The sequence below is a fragment of the Panthera onca genome, chromosome D2 (genome assembly GCF_046562875.1).
Source record: "Panthera onca isolate mPanOnc1 chromosome D2, mPanOnc1 haplotype 2, whole genome shotgun sequence".
Lineage (NCBI taxonomy): Eukaryota > Metazoa > Chordata > Mammalia > Carnivora > Felidae > Panthera > Panthera onca.
In genome coordinates, this window is record NC_138349.1 from 23,914,295 (window position 1) to 23,931,527 (window position 17,233).

The window sequence follows — 17,233 nt, forward strand, 5'->3', positions numbered from 1 at the left end:
CTCTGTACATACACAATCCTGGTGTCTCTTTCTCTTCTCATAAGGACACCAGTCCTATCACATTATGGCTCCACTCTTATGATTTCATTCAACATTAAGTACCTCCTCAAAGGAAATATCTTCAAATATTGTCACATTGGAGGCTAGGGCCTCAATGTATTAATTTGTAGGGGACACAATTTAGTCTATAACAATGAACACCTAGGCTGGCAACTATATGGTCTTACTATATAGAAAGCTATGGAAGTGGCTAATAGAGCATGGCATCCTGGTAAGCCTGTTCAGATTCTGGAGGTAGATTATTTCATACTTAGAAATACTGTTGTGAACCATTTCCAAGTGATACAAAACATTATCAGCTTTGGGATTCAAAATAAGAAAGGGGTCTCCAACATGTTTAGGCTACTATATAAGTATTTCTGCTACTTGGGCTATATATATAATGCAGATCCTATGATATTAGAAATATCTATGATGGGAAAGGATGTCATAGGGAATTGTTTGGAGGCTACAATATGAGAAACATAATGTAGTTTGGGGGATCACCAGTAATATTCTGAGATTTGGAAAAAAGGGCTTCAAGTAACCTTGTGTCCATAATTATCCATCATGAGTTGAGTTCATAAGACCCATGAAGTCATAATATATAACAAATACCTCTTGGAGAGGGCATAAATAAATGGCACAAGAAGGTAGTCCAGACCCCCGTGTCAACCACCAATGTTTCGTGGGTTCCTCTACTTTAGCTCAGCTCTATGGCTACATGGGTTAGTGACTTAAGACTAGCTGACAGAAGGGGAACAAAGCCAAATTTCAGCCACACTCATCAGTGATATTAAAAGGGACAAGGAGGTACAATACTCCCATTGGGCAAAGTTTGGCCAGTGTACTTTCTTTCCTCTTTGTATAGATAGAGTAGTGGCCTGGGGAAAGAATATATACACTGACCATGAACAATAACAACTAATTTGTTTTGTGGCTCAGACTTTGCATAAAAATGAAAGATTGGGAACAAGGAATTAAAGTAAGAGAAATGTGGATGGACCTATGAGAGTAGGCATGAAGTGTAATGATCCTAATATCACATGTCAACGTCAACACTAACCAGAGGGCATCCATCATAAAACAGATGGCATCCCATCTCAAGACCAACCAACTATAAAAACAAAACAAAACAAAACAAAGCAAAACAAACAAAGAAAAACACAACCATTTGATGACGAGTTGATTATAACTGGACTTCTTTCACCCTAGAAAGTACAAAGATTCATCTTGACTAGAATAAACACATAAGGTAGTCTTTGTTGATGGAGGTAGCTCTTATATACTATAAACAGGGAAGAATATTTTAGGTACCCAAATCACCTACTATAGTGCCTCTTGCTAATTTTGATGGTAAATACAGAAGACCAGTGGCCTTAGCCTAAGGAAAGCATGTCTCCCAAGCACTCATGTCCCTCATATCAGATGCATGTATCAGTCACCCCACAAAATTAGCTCTGATACTACGAGAAGTGTTAGCTGAGGGTGCAGAGAATTGAGAACTGATAGTAGGGAAGAGGCAAGATGAGATTAAGTTGTGCCTTCAAGGTCAGCTGCAGTAACAGGGCCAATAGTTTATTCCAGTAATTTTTTCTTCTAAATTTCTTTAGCAAAAGAGAACAACATAAACCTAATTGTGCTATTCTCACAAATTATATGAAACAATTGGATCTGAGTGCTACAAGCAGTGGACCATAGAGGACACTGTGCATCACCAAGATTCCAACTTTATGATTAATGTACTCATTCTCTCAGCTGTTGGAAGTGTTGACAGCTGACAGCTATCAGCTGAGACCTTCTGGGGGACTTTCTTCAGCTGGAAAGAGATCACCTCACCCCAGAATACAATCCTCTCCAGGAACTGCTTGTGTCAAATGACTTATTAGTATAGAGATATAAAGGTTTGGCACCGCCGCTTCACAGAATGATCCCAGTAGGTCATTCTAACTCCAGAGCAACCTGGAGACTCTCTATTGTCCCTGCATTGTATCTATTCAACTTCTCCTTCTGCCTCACCCTACTCCTTTACTCCCCTACATGTTTTGATTCAACAGTGCAATCATATCCCTGTATCAGAATCTGGTTCCCGGAATATTTATCTCAAACAGAGGCAGAGGTACAACTGTGGCCCAGGCAATCTAAATCCAGAGCCTGTGCTGACTGCCTTCTGAGCAGCAGGCCAAATGTCTTCCCTCTCCCCATTTCCCATTCAGTTTTGACCCCAACGCGCTTCTGTGACATTCTTTTGATGTTTAGTGGTATAATATATGTAGTTTATTTTTCTCTGGTAGTGCCCACAGGTTGCACTGATTTCCAAAGCCTGCACTGAAAAATATTTAACCAGGGACAAACAGGAATGTTACAATGCCCAGCTGAACATTTGTGTGTGTAATGAAGTAAAAGGCACCCTTCCATATAGCTGGCTGATCTATGGCCAGCATCTTTGGCCTCTTTGGAGATTAAGCAAATAATTATAGACAGCTTTATGTAGCTATGTTACCACCATTAGGCAATATCTTATGTCATACTTCTCCAAGCCAGTGGTCAGTGCTTGGTCCTGACACTGAGTATATTATCCACATTTACACATTTGATATTGAAGGAATTCTTCATACATAGGCAGATTAGAGGTTTGGGACTACAGAATGTATTCCTCTGATGGCTTTGAGAATGGTACAGTAGAAAAACCTAACCAGCGTTTGAGGTTGAAAATACTCCTTCTACCTCTACCCTCTGCCAGTGTGGCCTTGAGCAAGTGGGTTTATCTCACTCTGCTTCACTTTCACCTCTTCTACATGGTGGTGGAGAACCAGGAGCACCTCCTGGATCTTCAGAGAACTTTCACCCACTTTTGCAGTGCCCTCTTTTCTGTCTCTTTGACGAAAACCACAAAGACTCCTTCCAGACAGAGTAAGGCATTTTTTTCATATATGCAAAAATAAAATAAATATTCCTAGCTGGGGCGAGTGCAAATGTCTCCAGACCACATTTCCCTAGGTGTGTACATTCTGCTTTATCATCTTGAGTCAGTGACTGTTCTAAATACAGAAAATAAGAGAAGCCTGTACTAGGCTCTTATGTGCCTGGAGGATTAACTAGAGGAGATAGCCCAAAAGTGTGATCACAAGATTCCACTTAATATGGTAAAAAGGGGAAAAGTGTGTGTATGCGAATGTGTGTGTGGGAGGGGGTCAAAGGACAAGGCTAGAATTACCTATTAGCTATTTTTCTGAACATACACTAATATTTAACTCCAAAACACTTTGTCCCATGGGAATTTTATCCTGATACACATTTATATTTCCTAAGCTCTATTTCTCTATTTCCAAAGCGGTTGAGAAAAAAAAAAAAAAAAAAAACCTGATTGAATCAGTAATCAAAAATCTCCCAACAGAGAAAAGCCCAGGACCAGATGGCTTCACTGGTGAATTCTACCACACATTTAAAGATGAATCAATGCCATTCCTTCTCAAAATCTTCCAAATAATTGAAGAGGAAGGAACTCATCCAAACACATTAATGAGGTTAGCATTACCTTGATACAAAAGCCAGGCAAAGACATCACAAGAAAAGAAAACTATAAGCCAATATCCATGATCAATATATATACAAAAATCCTCAACAACATACTAGCAAACCAAATCCAACCACATATTAAAAGGATCATACACTGTGATCAAGTGGGATTTATCTGTGGGATACAAAGATGGTTCAACATATGAAAATCAATTAATGTGATACACCATATTAAACAAAATAAAAGCTAAAATTTACATGATTGTCTCAATAGATACAGAAAATATTTGCCAAAATTCAATACCCTGTCATGATCAAAAGCTGGCAGTAAACTTGGAATACAAGTAAGTTATTTCAACATAATAAAGTCCGTATATAAAAAGCCAACAGCCTACATCATTAATAGCTAATATCTACTTTGAAAAAAATGAAAGCTTTTCTTCCTGGATCAGGAAAAAGACAATTCCTATTTAATATAGTCCCAGAAGTCTTAGAGCAATTAGGCAAGGAGAAGAAATAAAGAGCATACAAATCAGAAAGCAAGAAGTGAAATTGTTCTTGTGTGCAGACAATAAGATCTTATATAGAGAAAACACTAAAGAGTCCACCAAAAAGCTGTTAGAACTAATCAATGAATCCAGTAAATTTCCAGGATATAAAATCAATATACAAAAATCACTTGTGTTTCTATACACTAAAAATAAACTATCTGAAAAGGAAATTAGAAGAACATTCCCATTTAAAATCACATAAAAATAATACATAGGAGTAAACTAACCAAGTAGGTGAAAGGTCTGTACACTCAAAATTACAAAACACTGATGAAAGAAATTAAATAAGCTACAAATAAAAACACATTTTGTAGATTAGAAGACTTAATATTGTTAGAATGTCCACACCATCCAAAGCAATATGCAGATTTAATTCAATTCCTATGAAAATTCCAGTGGCATATTTTATAGAAATAGAAAAAAGAATTTAAATTTATATGGGAGCGCCTGGGTAGGTCAGTCAGTTAAGCATCTGACTTTGGCTCAGGTAATGATCTCATGGCTTGTGAGTTTGAGCCCCGCGTTGGGCTCTGTGCTGACAGCTCAGAGCCTAGAGCCTGCTTCGGATTCTGTGTCTCCCTCTCTCTCTGCCCCTTCTCTGCTCGTGCTCTGTCCCTCTCAGTCTCTCAAAAATAAATAAACATTAAAAAAAATTTTTTTTTAATTCCTTACCACAAAAGGTAAGGAATAGCTAAATTAATCCTGAGAAGGAAAAACAAAGCTGGAAGCATCACACTTCTGATTTCAAATTACATCCAAAGCTATTATAATAAAAAATGTATGGTATCAGCATAAAAACAAACATATGCAGTGGACCAATGGAACAAAATAGTCCAGAAATAAATCCATTTATATACAGTAACCTGATCTTCAATAGGGTGCCAGGAATATACAATGGGGAATAATCTCTTAACAAATGGTGTTGAGAAGATGATATATACAGGAAAAAAAAGAAAAAAATTAGATACTTATGTTATATAAACAAACCCAAAGTGGACTAAAGACTTAAATACAAGACCTGAAATAATAAACTCCTAGGAGAAAACAAAAAGAAAGCTTTATGATAGTGGTCTTAGCAATGATTCCATGGATACTGTAACAAAAGCACAGACAAAGCAAAATGAAAAAATAAACAAGTGGAACTGAATCAAACTTAAAAGCTTCTGTACAGCAAAAAAAATAATCAGGAGTGAAAAAAGCAAAGTACAAGGCAGAGAAAATATTTGCAAACCATATTTATGATAAGGAGTTAGTCTTCAAAATATATAAGGGACTTGTACAACTCAACAGTGAAAAAAGCTAATAATCCAAATACAAAATGGCCTAAGGACTTGAGTAGGCATTTCAGCAAGGAATACATATGAATGACTAAAAGGTATTTTTTTTTTAAGGCTCAACATCACAAATCATCAGGGGAATAACAATCGAAACCACAATTAGATAATACCTTACACAGAAGACAATAACTTTTGGCTAAGATGTACAGAAATTGGAGCCCTGGTACGCTATTGGTGGGAATGCAAAATGGTGTCCCTGCTATGGAAAACAGTGTGGAGATTTCTCAAAAAATGTATATGGAACTATCATATGATCCAGAAATTTCACTTCTGGGTATCCAGAAAAATGAAAATTGGAATCTTGAGGAGATATGAACACTCTTATGTTCATTACTGCATAATTCACAATAGCTAAGTTCTGGAAACAACCTAAATCTATAGAGAAATGAATAGATAAGGATAATGTGGTGTATACATACAGTGGATATTATTTGGCCTTAAAAATGAAGGAAATTCTATGATGTGCAATAACATGGATGTACCTAGAAGACAGGCTAAGTGAAATAAGCCAATCACAGAAAGACAAACACTTCATGATTCCACTTATATCATGCATTAAGATAGTCAAATTCATAGAATCAAGTAGTGGAATGTTAGTTTCCAGGGGCTTAGGAAAGGGGAGAAAGGGAGTTACTAAATTAATGAGCATAAAGTTTCAATACAACAAGATGAATGTGCTCACAAATTGTAACTATAGTCAACAATAATGTATTATACACTCAAAATTTAAGAAGGCTTGGATGCCTGGGTGGCTCAGTCGGTGAAGTGTCTGACTTTGGCTCAGGTCATGATCTCACAGTTCGTGGGGTCGAGCCCCGCATTGGGCTCTGTGCTGACAACTCAGAGTCTGGAGCCTGCTTCAGATTCTCTGTCTCCCTCTCTCTCTCTTTGCTCCTCCCCCATTCATTCTTTCTCTATCCCTCTCTCTCTCTCTCTTTCAAAAATAAACATTAAAAAAAGTTAAAAATAAAAATATTTAAGAAGGTTGATCTCATGTTAAGTATTCTTGTACTAATAAAACTAAACTCAAAAGAAAACAAAAAGAACAATCAAAAACACTGGGATCCAGGGTTTAGAATCTAAAACCTTTAGGATCTAGGCTGTGTTGTTGTTATTTTAATTTATCTTTGACCATTACAGTATTCTCTCTCCCTCTCTCTCTCTCTCTCTGAACCATAAATTTATATGTGTTAATAATTTGGAACGTAAAATTTTTGTGGATTTCTTGTTTGTTTGTTACTTCGCTTATTGTCCACCCTTCTAATCCAGTTTGTCTGCATTTCCTGAGGAGAGAACATTGCTGAGAGATGGACTAGAATATGGGGGCCCTATCCTTGATTACCCTACTCCCTCAATCACAGACTCTTATAATTCTGGGACTGAAGTTTCCAGTATACCACTGAAGCAATGCTCAGTTCAGTTATTAAATACCAGAAAAGAAGTATATAAAGGGGCAAGTCATTTCATCAAATAATAAAGCTGTCTGGTTAATATAAAATGAAGAGGAGTATTTGTTCATTACAGATTCAATCTCATCCTCCTTCCTACCTGCTCCTACCATCTGTTCACAAACAGGCCTCCTTTCTCCTTCATTTCCTAGGTTTCCTAAGAATATTTTCAAAGGCTGCTCAAATTAACTAGGGCTCACACGTTAATAAATCTATAGATCAGGAATACATTTAAACTTAGTTATTCCTGCTTAAAGGCATGATGCAATTACCAACTTACAAGAACTTCATCCCACAAGGAAGAGACTAGTAATGAAAATCTCTAGCTAAAAGAGCTTATTTGCAAGATGCAAATGAACACGTGGCTTATTATAGCTACCCATGTAGAAACTTAGCCCATCAAACACACTGAATAATCCCTTGTAAATGGGATGTATGGTTCCAAGGTCTGAATGACAGTTACTAAAGGACAGGCCTGGAATTCAAAGCTAGTCTATTTGAACCCAAAGCCCATGGTCTCTTGCAGAGAATAAGTCTGCCCAGTAACTCTTAAACTCACTTAATTTTGGTCCATAGATGTATTTTCTCACTGCAAATAGTCCTAGCATCTAACTCTGTGCCTGATACTTAGGAGACTTTCAATAAATAGCTGATCAATGAATGAATACCTCTGTATACACGAGCATCTCCCATATGGGACACAGTGACCTTTCCTCAAGAATGACCCTCCATAATCAGCAGCAGTAACTTGTGTTTTTGTATTTGGTAAGTACATAACCAGATAAACACAGCTTTGGATCTGGATTAAACTTCCAGTGTTATCTAATTCCATTCCTGTATTTCTGATTAGGAAACTAGACCACAGAGAAAGTGGCTTGTCCTAAGCCTCTTAACTAATTAGTTAATGACCAGAACATATTGTGATCTCAGGTTGTTCACCTTTGTTTGGAAAAAAAAAAACTTTCCTGTGGTTTTGAAAATGATGAAATGATACATAGCATTTCAACCAAGCGACAGTAGTTGAGGTGACCACTCAAAATATTTGATCAAAAGCAAATTATTGTAGTATAGTTATGTCTAACTCATTTGTTTTCTAACTTTTAAACTATATTGTAAATGAATTATGTACCACCATTACAATATCAGAGAATCTGACTTTGACTATATATTTACCATCACCAGTGAGTTTTACAAATATAATTGTTAATTGGCATCCATGTTAATAGGCATCCATGTTAATTGGCAACTTCTGTCAGTATTCCTTGCAAGTAGTGAAGAACTTCTTCAGCATTTGTTTGTTCAGGGATGTCTTTATTTTCCCCTCATTTCTGAAGGACAGCATTGCAGATAAAATATATTAGGTTGACAGGATGTTTTGTTTTGTTTAACATGGAGACAAGGGAATCCTCATGCACTGTTGGTGAGAACAGTGGAAAACTCTATGGAGGTTCCTCAAAAAATTACAAATATAACTACCATATTGTCCAGAAATTCTACTTCTTGGTGTATATCTGAAGGAAATGAAATTTCTATTTTGAGTGAGCTATCTATATCCCTGTTGGAAGAGGTAATTAAGAGGATGTGACTTCTGGTTGACCCCCATACGAAACTTGGGTGGTTGGAGGCTCCTCGCTCCCTCCCTGTCCTTGGAAGGTATGCTCTGCCCACCATTCCCATAGCTGGAGCTATTTCAGGAATGCAGCTTTGAAAGACTAATGGACTAAATACTTGACTGAACGCAGTTAAGGCCTCTGCATAAACTAAGGTTCTGTTGAGCAAGTCAGGAGATCTACTTGTCTTGTGACCATACAAGAAAGGAACGGCCTGCCTTATTCTTTGGTCTCTCCTTGCCCTCCATGTACAGGGACCTGCTTCAGATTTCACCCAGGAAACTCTCGAGTTTGCAAGACAACAAGCCCCATCTCGATTGCAGCATTATTTACAAAAGCAAAGACATGAAAACAATCTAAATGTCCATTGACAGATGATTGTATAAAAAAATATGGTACATATATAATGGAATGTTATTCAGCTATTAACAAGAAGGACATCCTGTCATTTTCAACAACATGGATTAACCTTAAGGGTATCATGCTAAGTGAAATGAGTCTGATAGAAAGACAAATATGATATGATCTCACTTACATATGGAATCTAAAAAAACACCCAAACTCATAGAAAAAAAAGATTGGTGGTTACCAGAGGTGGGGGTAGGAGGATGGGGAAATTGGGAAATGTGGTCGATTATAAACTTCTAGCTATAAGAGAAAATGGTTCTGGGAATTTAATGTACAGCATGGTGACTAAAGTTACTAATACTGTATTAAATATTTGAAAATTGCTTTCCTTATGAGCAAAATAGATATAGCTATGTGAAGTGATGGATGTTAACTAAATGTATTGTGATAATCATTTCACAATAAACATAAATATCAAATAATTATATTGTGCATCTTAAGTTTGCACAATGTTATATATATGTTTACTATATTTATAATTTATAATTATATATATTTATAATTTATAATATATTTTATATATATTTATAATTTATAAACATTTATTATATTTATAATTTATATATAAATATAATATCTTTGTAAAAGTGGAAAATATGAAAGGGTGTAAAATAAATAGAAAAAATATTCAACCAATCCTATGGCAAAGACACCAACCAATCAGAATAAAGGCTGCCCAGTACATGATGACTGAATGTTGCTCAGAGCAGGGAGACCAGCCTCACGTTATATGTGTTTCTAGCCTGTTCACATCCTCCTGTTCCTCTTGTGCTCAGGTTGGTTAGTTCATCTGCAAGATGGTCAGGATTTATTATCCTCAACTCGTTCCTCTTCTCTCCTCTCATGTAATTGAGTGGAAAGGCTGTTGTATGGGAAGAAGAAAGGCACGTCCATGTAGCGAAGATACGGCTGAATCTCGAGGACCCCAATGCATAAGGAGGTGCCAATGCTTGTCTTTAAGCAGGCTGAATGTGACATGTAAGCTTCTGGGAATGCCATCGAGACTCTAGAAGGCAACCTGAAGTCCACTAGTAGACCCCAACTTTTGCTGAGTACCTCAACACCCATGCATCCCTGGAAATGAATATTTTGGGGACACAGAATGTTGAGATACAAAGGATGGATTTGAATACTTTCCCTTCTAGGTATGTACTTTTGCTCTTTTCTAATTGACCAACAAACTGGCTGCCCTCATTGAGGACTACAGGGACTCTTGATAATGTGAGACATTAACTTACACGGCTCTGCAAACATGCAATATGCAAAATAGTAATAATTTTCTATGAGAAGAGGAGAGCAAAGCTAGTAAGTTAAACAGATTACAAAAGGAAGTTAATCCCATCAGTTTCTGTCTGATTCATTCCGGTCACTTCTCACAGATTCACAGGTGAGTCTAAGAAATGACAGCCATTCTTCAGACCTGACTGAGCCTGGACATCAAGAATGAGTGTTGCTGTGTGTGTGAACAGACCTCACCGCAGGAATAGTGCACAGATGGAAGCACATGTAAAAAACTGAACGTTTCAAATAGGGAAGTTGCTCCTAGGGCTTTACGTCCTTAAAGCAGGGAATCTTATCAATTAGGAAAACTAACATGTAACCGCAAAAGTTGAATTCCTTAGCATGTGGCATGATTTTTTTTTTTTTTTTTTTTTTTTTTTTTTTGTCCATTCTAGAGAAAGCTGATTACAGGTTGGGAACTGCCTGTCTGTCGTACATCAGGAAACAGAAGAGCAGAAAAGCTTAGGATACATGTGGTTAAGGCAAAAAGAACTGTTCTCTTCAGCTGGCTGCACAGAAATACTCAAAATGTTTTGAACATCATGACGATTCTTTTCACACCAGCACGATGACTTCTGATACAGTTGTCAGAACTGTTTGGAAACCAATACGATGACTCTTCTCTCACCGACATTATGAGCCAATTTAAGGAGGACGTGGAGTCTCCCCTGAACAAATGCCTTGGTCCCAACAGGGTCTATTTGTGTTTCTGAATTTATTTATATAGGATTAGTTCTCAGTCCCGAAGGATGATGAGAAAGAACTAGCTCCAGGTTTCAACAGTTGTCTTTTTTTTTTTTTTTTGATAAAAAATTGGTTGCGTAGAATTAGAAGAAATTTTCTCTCAGAAAAAAATGTAACACTCATTCAACATGCTGATCAACTGGTATATCAAAACATAAAATTTGATCTTTGTAAAGGACTATGAAAAATCATTAGATGTAGTGTCAGCGCCTGACAGCTATTTTGGCTATAATCTATGTGCCTGACATTAAGCTTTGACGGCCAAAGCCTCCACGTCAAAGACATGCATCTCCAGTAAACACCTTGCTGGCCACAGCACTCCGTAAGGAGCCATGCAGTCCACCCATGAAGCTCCCCTTTTAGAAATCCTTAAGGGACCTAGAAAACTGGCCACTTGCTTTTCCCTTTCTGTGTTCTAATTCCTGCTCTTATGTGTTAAATTCACCAATAAAGATTAGAACCATGAAACCCAAGGTACCTCACCCTCAACCCCAATAAGAAGGCAGAACCCTAGGTCTGTGCTCTCTCTCTCTCTCTCTTTCTCTCATCCTGCAACCTCACTGTGTTGCCCAGGCATGCCACGTACCCTCCGTACTTGTTCGTAATAAACCTTGCTTTTCCAAAGTTCCCTGATCGTTGTTGCTGAGGTGCATCTTGCAATCATTATTAGAACCACAAGGGCCAGTCCTGCCACAACATTGGTTCCAGTTGAGCAAATGTCTTTGGGGGCTCATCTTGAGCCCAGTGGGTGCCTTCAGGCATCACTATCCATAGCTGAGACCAACATAAAATACAAGGCCAGCTCTTCTTCAGAGTAGGAATGCTTTTTTTTAAATTTTTTTTTTTTAAAGTTTATTTATTTTTGAGACAGAGAGAGACAGAGCATGAACAGGGGAGGTGCAGAGAGAGAGGGAGACACAGAATCTGAAACAGGCTCCAGGCTCTGAGCTGTCAGCACAGAGCCCGACGCGGGGCTCAAACTCACGGACCGTGAGATCATGACCTGAGCCGAAGTCGGACGCTTAACCGACTGAGCCACCCAGGCGCCCCAGGAATGCTTTTTAAAGAGACTTCAGTATAGTGGTTCCTGGGTGGCTCAGTCGGTTAAGCGTCTGACTTTGGCTCAGGTCATCATCTCACCCTTTGTGAGTTCAAGCCCCGCATTGGGCTCTGCACTGCCAGCTCAGAGCCTGGAGCCTGCGTTGGATCTTGTGTCTCCCTCTCTCTCTGCCCCTCCAACACTTGCACTCTCTCTCTCACTCAAAAGTAAATAAACATTAAAAAAAAGAGACAGAGAGAAAGAGACTTCAGTATACCTGTACCCTTCCCTGTATTTGGTTCCCTCTGTGGTCAGAATGCAAATAACCCCCTATTGACACCATTTTCTTAAATTGTGGTAAAATACTCATAACATAAAAGTTACCATTTTAACCACTTTAAAGTGCATAATCCAATGTCATTAGATACATACACAATGTTGTGCAACCATCACCACTATTTAGTTCCAGAATTTTTCCACCATTCCATTTATTTTTAAACCCATATTCTTGATGATTATTCCTCTCTTTCTCTCTACCTTTCATTCCCTCTCTTCTCTTCCCACTCTTCCTCAATATTTAATTGATAGCAAGTATCTGAAGCTGTCCCTGAAACAAAGTGAGGCAGAATAGTACCAGACATGCAATCAGCAAGTATTTATTGAGCACCTACTATCAATAGTTCTACCCTGAATATCATATTGGGTTAGAAATCAAGATGGTAAATTACAGTTCTCATTTATTTAATAACACCCTGTACTTAACTTCCCCTATTCAATAGATAACAGAGGACTAGTGTATAAATAAAGTTAACAATAATGACTGTCTGGGAGTCTCAGGTCCACTGCAAGAATTAGATGTTATTATGTGTGTCAACTCCCTTAGAGAAGCATAAACTTAAGGTGTTAAACAAATTCATGGAGAAAAAAGTCAAAGAAAGCTGTTTTGAAAATTAAAAATCTCGTTGTCCTCTAGAGGGAGCCATATGCAGGAGGTTATTAACAGACATGTATAACATTGATGAGCTAATGAATTATCACTAATGAGAAGTCAGATCATTAAATAGCTTGTTAGCCTCATATTGGAGCTGGCTTCAAACTGGCACCCAGAAGATATATCCAAACCTCTCTCATTTCTGTTCTCTTTTATTATTTGACTTGATCTTTCTGTTACTCCTCCAAACATGGCTCATATTTTCAACCACACAGTTAGGATTTGGTAAGTCTTTGTTAAATACCCATCTTTGTGAATGAGTGAATTATGAATTGTGAATGCGTAAATAAATTGTTAGTTCAATGAGTTTTGTAGTGAAGCAATGAACTGTTTGTGGTGAAGTAGGTTTTTCAGTAATTTCTATGGAGATGGAGAAGAAGCATTGGCCCATGAAATTGGGAGATGAGGAGACACCATTTTTCCCCCTTCCACAGTTGGAAATGGAAAAACTGCTTCTCTGTGAAGCTAGTCTATGTAATGCCGCCCCGCCCCAAAGACGAACACTATCACTGTTCTGCCAACTTGAGGCAGAAACAAGATTACTTTTATGAAGAACTCCTTGCTCCCTCTGCTGGCAGTATGGAGTACAACACACACTTTGGAAGTCTCATTATTCATAATGACAGGAACAGGGAAAACACATGGGGACTTTGGGATGCAGAATTTATTTAGTGGAGATTAAGTGAAGAGTCTCTTACCAGCTGCAGCAAAATAATGGCAGAAAACAATAATTAACATAAAAATAATAATGGCTAATATTTGTCAGAACTGTGTTCCAAGCATAATTTCAAGCACTTTACATGCATTTTCCCATTAAGGAGATTTCTCTGTGGCTGGTAATAGATTACTATAATTTGGGTTGGGGTGTGAAGTAAGGAAGAAGTCATTGTTCAGTCTCATAACAACAACAACAAAGGAAGGTTTTGTTTGGCATCCATTTTAGACTATCACCTTCAAAAGAGAGATTCTATTTCAAACTAGAAGATTCAGAAATAAATACTGCCTAAAACCAAGTAGGGAACTCTCAGGTCAAAAGTAATTGTACAAGCATAAACAGTGAACTTATTTAGTTAAGCTTTTCACTTATTTTATACAGTCAAGGGCAACCCTATAGACAAGCCTTTCAATTTTAAGAGCCCAAATTTATGTTAAAATTGGTGCTTCAATCAAAATCCGTCCAAGTTCTCAAAGCTCACATTGGAAAAGTTCCTAGATGGACCTCATTGAGTGGAAACATTCTGCTGTTTATGTTTTGTTTTCCATCAACTTCTTATTTTTTTGCTCCAAAATGCAAAATGCTTTGGCAGGAGCTAGTGGAATCATGTTAATATATTTATGATGCAGAAATGTTTCATTTTATAAATATTTTGAGAAAGGAATATGTAGTTAAGAAGACTATATGGAGTATGAAAAGATAACAGGTTTGGGAATCAAGCAGATGTGGTTTTGAATCTTTTGTAGCATGGGGATGATTATAACATACAGAGCTATTAAAAGTGCTGAAGATAATGGTGCCTTTTCTGACATATAGCAGGTGTAACAGTAAGGGTCCAATAAGATGACAGATAACAGGTGAGATGCCTGAGTGGCTCAGTCAGTTAAGCGTCTGACTCTTGATTTCAGCTCAGGCCATGATCTCACCGGTTTGTGGGTTAGAGCTCTGAGTCAGGCTCTACACTGAAGGCACACAGAGCCTGCTTGGAATTCTCTCTCTGCCTCTCTCTGTCCCTTTGCCACTTGTGTAGGTGTGTGCTCTCTCTATATCAAAATAAATAAATAAACTTAAAAAAGATGATAGATAGATAGATAGATAGATAGATAAGCAGACAGGCACTCAGTCAAGGATTTGACCTTAGGCAATCATCCTGGGAGCTGGTTAAACAATCTCTATAAGACTGCTGTCCTCATGACTGGTGCTGAAGCTTGCAGGCCATAATGCTGGCAGGCAGGAAGACAAGATATATGTAAAGCTGGGGATAACAAGAACAAACTAGAACCTAAAAGCAAGAGCTGGAAGTTAGAAAGAAAAACTAAACCCTGCATCAGTTCTTATTGACTGTGGCCTCAGTGACGTGGGTGTCTCACAGAAGCTAGGCACACATGGAACTTGTCATGGAGGAACACACACACCTGACTCAGGAGCTCAATAAACTAAAGGAGGGTCAGGGAAAGGTGGGACTAGTGGCACCCATTTTGGACTCATGCCTGTAAGGTAAGCAAGCCAATAAACAACAATATGTATGACTATCAGATAAGTGCTGCTTCACTTCTTCCCTCCAAATCTCATAGAAAATCTCTTTTATGTCCCACCCAAATCAGAAACCTACAAAAAAGGGAATTTTGGAGATGTACTTCAGTCCAGTTAAGTAGACATGTTACAAAGCAACCACTGTATGAACCCATTAACCCCAAAGTACTGGTATCTGTGCATTATTCATGATTTTCTCTTTAAACAAATGAGCTATTACTAATATTATTTAGTTACAGAGCTTTATATAGGTGTCTAGTAATGGGGGAGATAAGGTACATTCATGACCAATGATGAAATATAGTGTAGCCTAAGATAAATGGCAAATGCCACAGAAGACAGAATTCCATTTTGGATTTTGATGCCCATTAATTCATAGTGCAGGACAGTAGTTCTGGGTTGAAAAGGATTCTGAGCTGCATTCATTCAACAAAGTTTTAGTGACTTCCTGCTATATGTGAGACACTGTTAAATGGTATGGCTGTAGCAGTAAATGAAAATGTCAAAAAGCCATGCCTTCATTCTAGCGAGGAAGAGAGCCAATACACAGATAAATAAGCAAAATAGATAACAAATATACTTGAGCTTAGCAGAAAGATTGCTGTAATCTATAAGTGATGTATGGAGTTGGAAGTGGTGTCTCACGGGTGTCCATTTGTTCTCCCTGTTTTTAAAGGGCAAGGGCAAGATAGTGATACCACTAGGAGTGTTCAGGTATGGGGAAAGTTTTTATTTATTTATTTATTTTTATTTTATTTGTTTTTAATTTTTTATTTGAGAGAGAGCACACATGAGCAGGGGAGAGGGGCAGAGGGATAGAGAGAGAGAATCTTTGTGCAGGCTCCATGCTCAGCGCAATTCCGTTACAGGACCTTGGGATCATGACCTGAGCCATAATCAAGAGTTGGACACTAAACTGACTGAGGCACCCAGGTGCCCTGGGCAATATTTGGACACTAAAATCTAGCCATCTTTCAAGACTGAATTCACAGTTTCTTTTCCACGTCAAGAAATCTCTGCTCTGAGATACTGTGTGCTTAAGTTGCAGTGTGTTGGTTGATCAGAATGGTTGAAGGAGAGGGGCCATGTAAGTATAGCAGGTGTAGATGTGGCTGGAAGCAAAGAGCAGGGTTAGGGGGACGAGCACTTGAATGTAAGGCCTGTTACACAACATTTGTTTTTCTAAGTTGTGCAGTATAGATTTTTCCAGAGGCTCATAAAGCTAGCAGTGATAGGACCCATGTTGGAGTCCAATCCCCCTTCTCCATGTGAGGTTGATTGTGAAGATGAAAATCAATAGGCAATAAAGGTAGTCCTTGTTAAAACTAAATTGGAATGATTGATTTTCCTCTGGATCATTTAGATTCCTGAAATCTGTGGGCCTCATTATGGAAACAGAAATATTTACTCTTCACTTAAAGTTTTATAGCATAGAAAGAAAGAGATAAAATCCAAATATCATTGGGGAAAAATGCAAGAAAACCAGGTCTTTATGTGGCAATTTAAGGTAATAATGTGGCCCATAAAGAAGGGTTAATGTGCCCTGACTGCTCTGAGAACAAATCTCATCATCAAAATAAAAGCTCAAATGCTGGTAAACTTGGAGACTGTGGTGTGGGGTGGGGTGGGGTTGGGGGTGGTGTTATGAATTAAAATGAATTAATCTAAAATCCCTAAAAGAAAGTTCAATGGGTTCCTCCACACCTCCAAAAAGCTCTAGTCTGAGAAGTAAAAGGTGTTATGGGGGGTCAGCAAGTATATTAGACTATTTTTTATGGGGCAGAAATAGGAGACCTGACTGGATAGCTTCTTCAAGTCAGCATAGAACATGTGGATATTATCTGTTAAGTATAATATATGAAGCTAAGAACACCTATTTGTAAAATACAAATGCCATCAACAGAAAAACAAAAGTAGAAGGCTCATAATCAATGATTTGCAAGATAAGTGCTGGTTGACTGGGGTGGGGCGACTTTAGAGAAGGGGAAACATCCAAGTTGGATGAATCTAGAAGGGAA

The 17,233-nt window shown here is 38.0% G+C and overlaps 1 protein-coding gene across 4 annotated transcripts in view; it reads left to right on the top strand.

Annotated features, from left to right (window-relative positions):
* The window catches only part of LOC144613242 (uncharacterized), a 29,841-nt gene extending 18,300 nt beyond the window's left edge, over positions 1 to 11,541 (top strand). For 3 of the 4 annotated variants that reach the window (XM_078435076.2, XM_078435077.1, XM_078435078.1), the window contains one exon: positions 6,716 to 6,922. In XM_078435076.2, the coding sequence (XP_078291202.2) occupies positions 6,716 to 6,920 (205 nt within the window). In that variant the 3' untranslated portion in view covers positions 6,921 to 6,922. Of the gene's footprint in view, positions 1 to 6,715; positions 6,923 to 10,588 lie in introns of those variants that run through there. The other variant, XM_078435079.2, reaches the window with a different exon arrangement.
* The last annotated feature ends 5,692 nt before the right edge of the window (positions 11,542 to 17,233 follow it).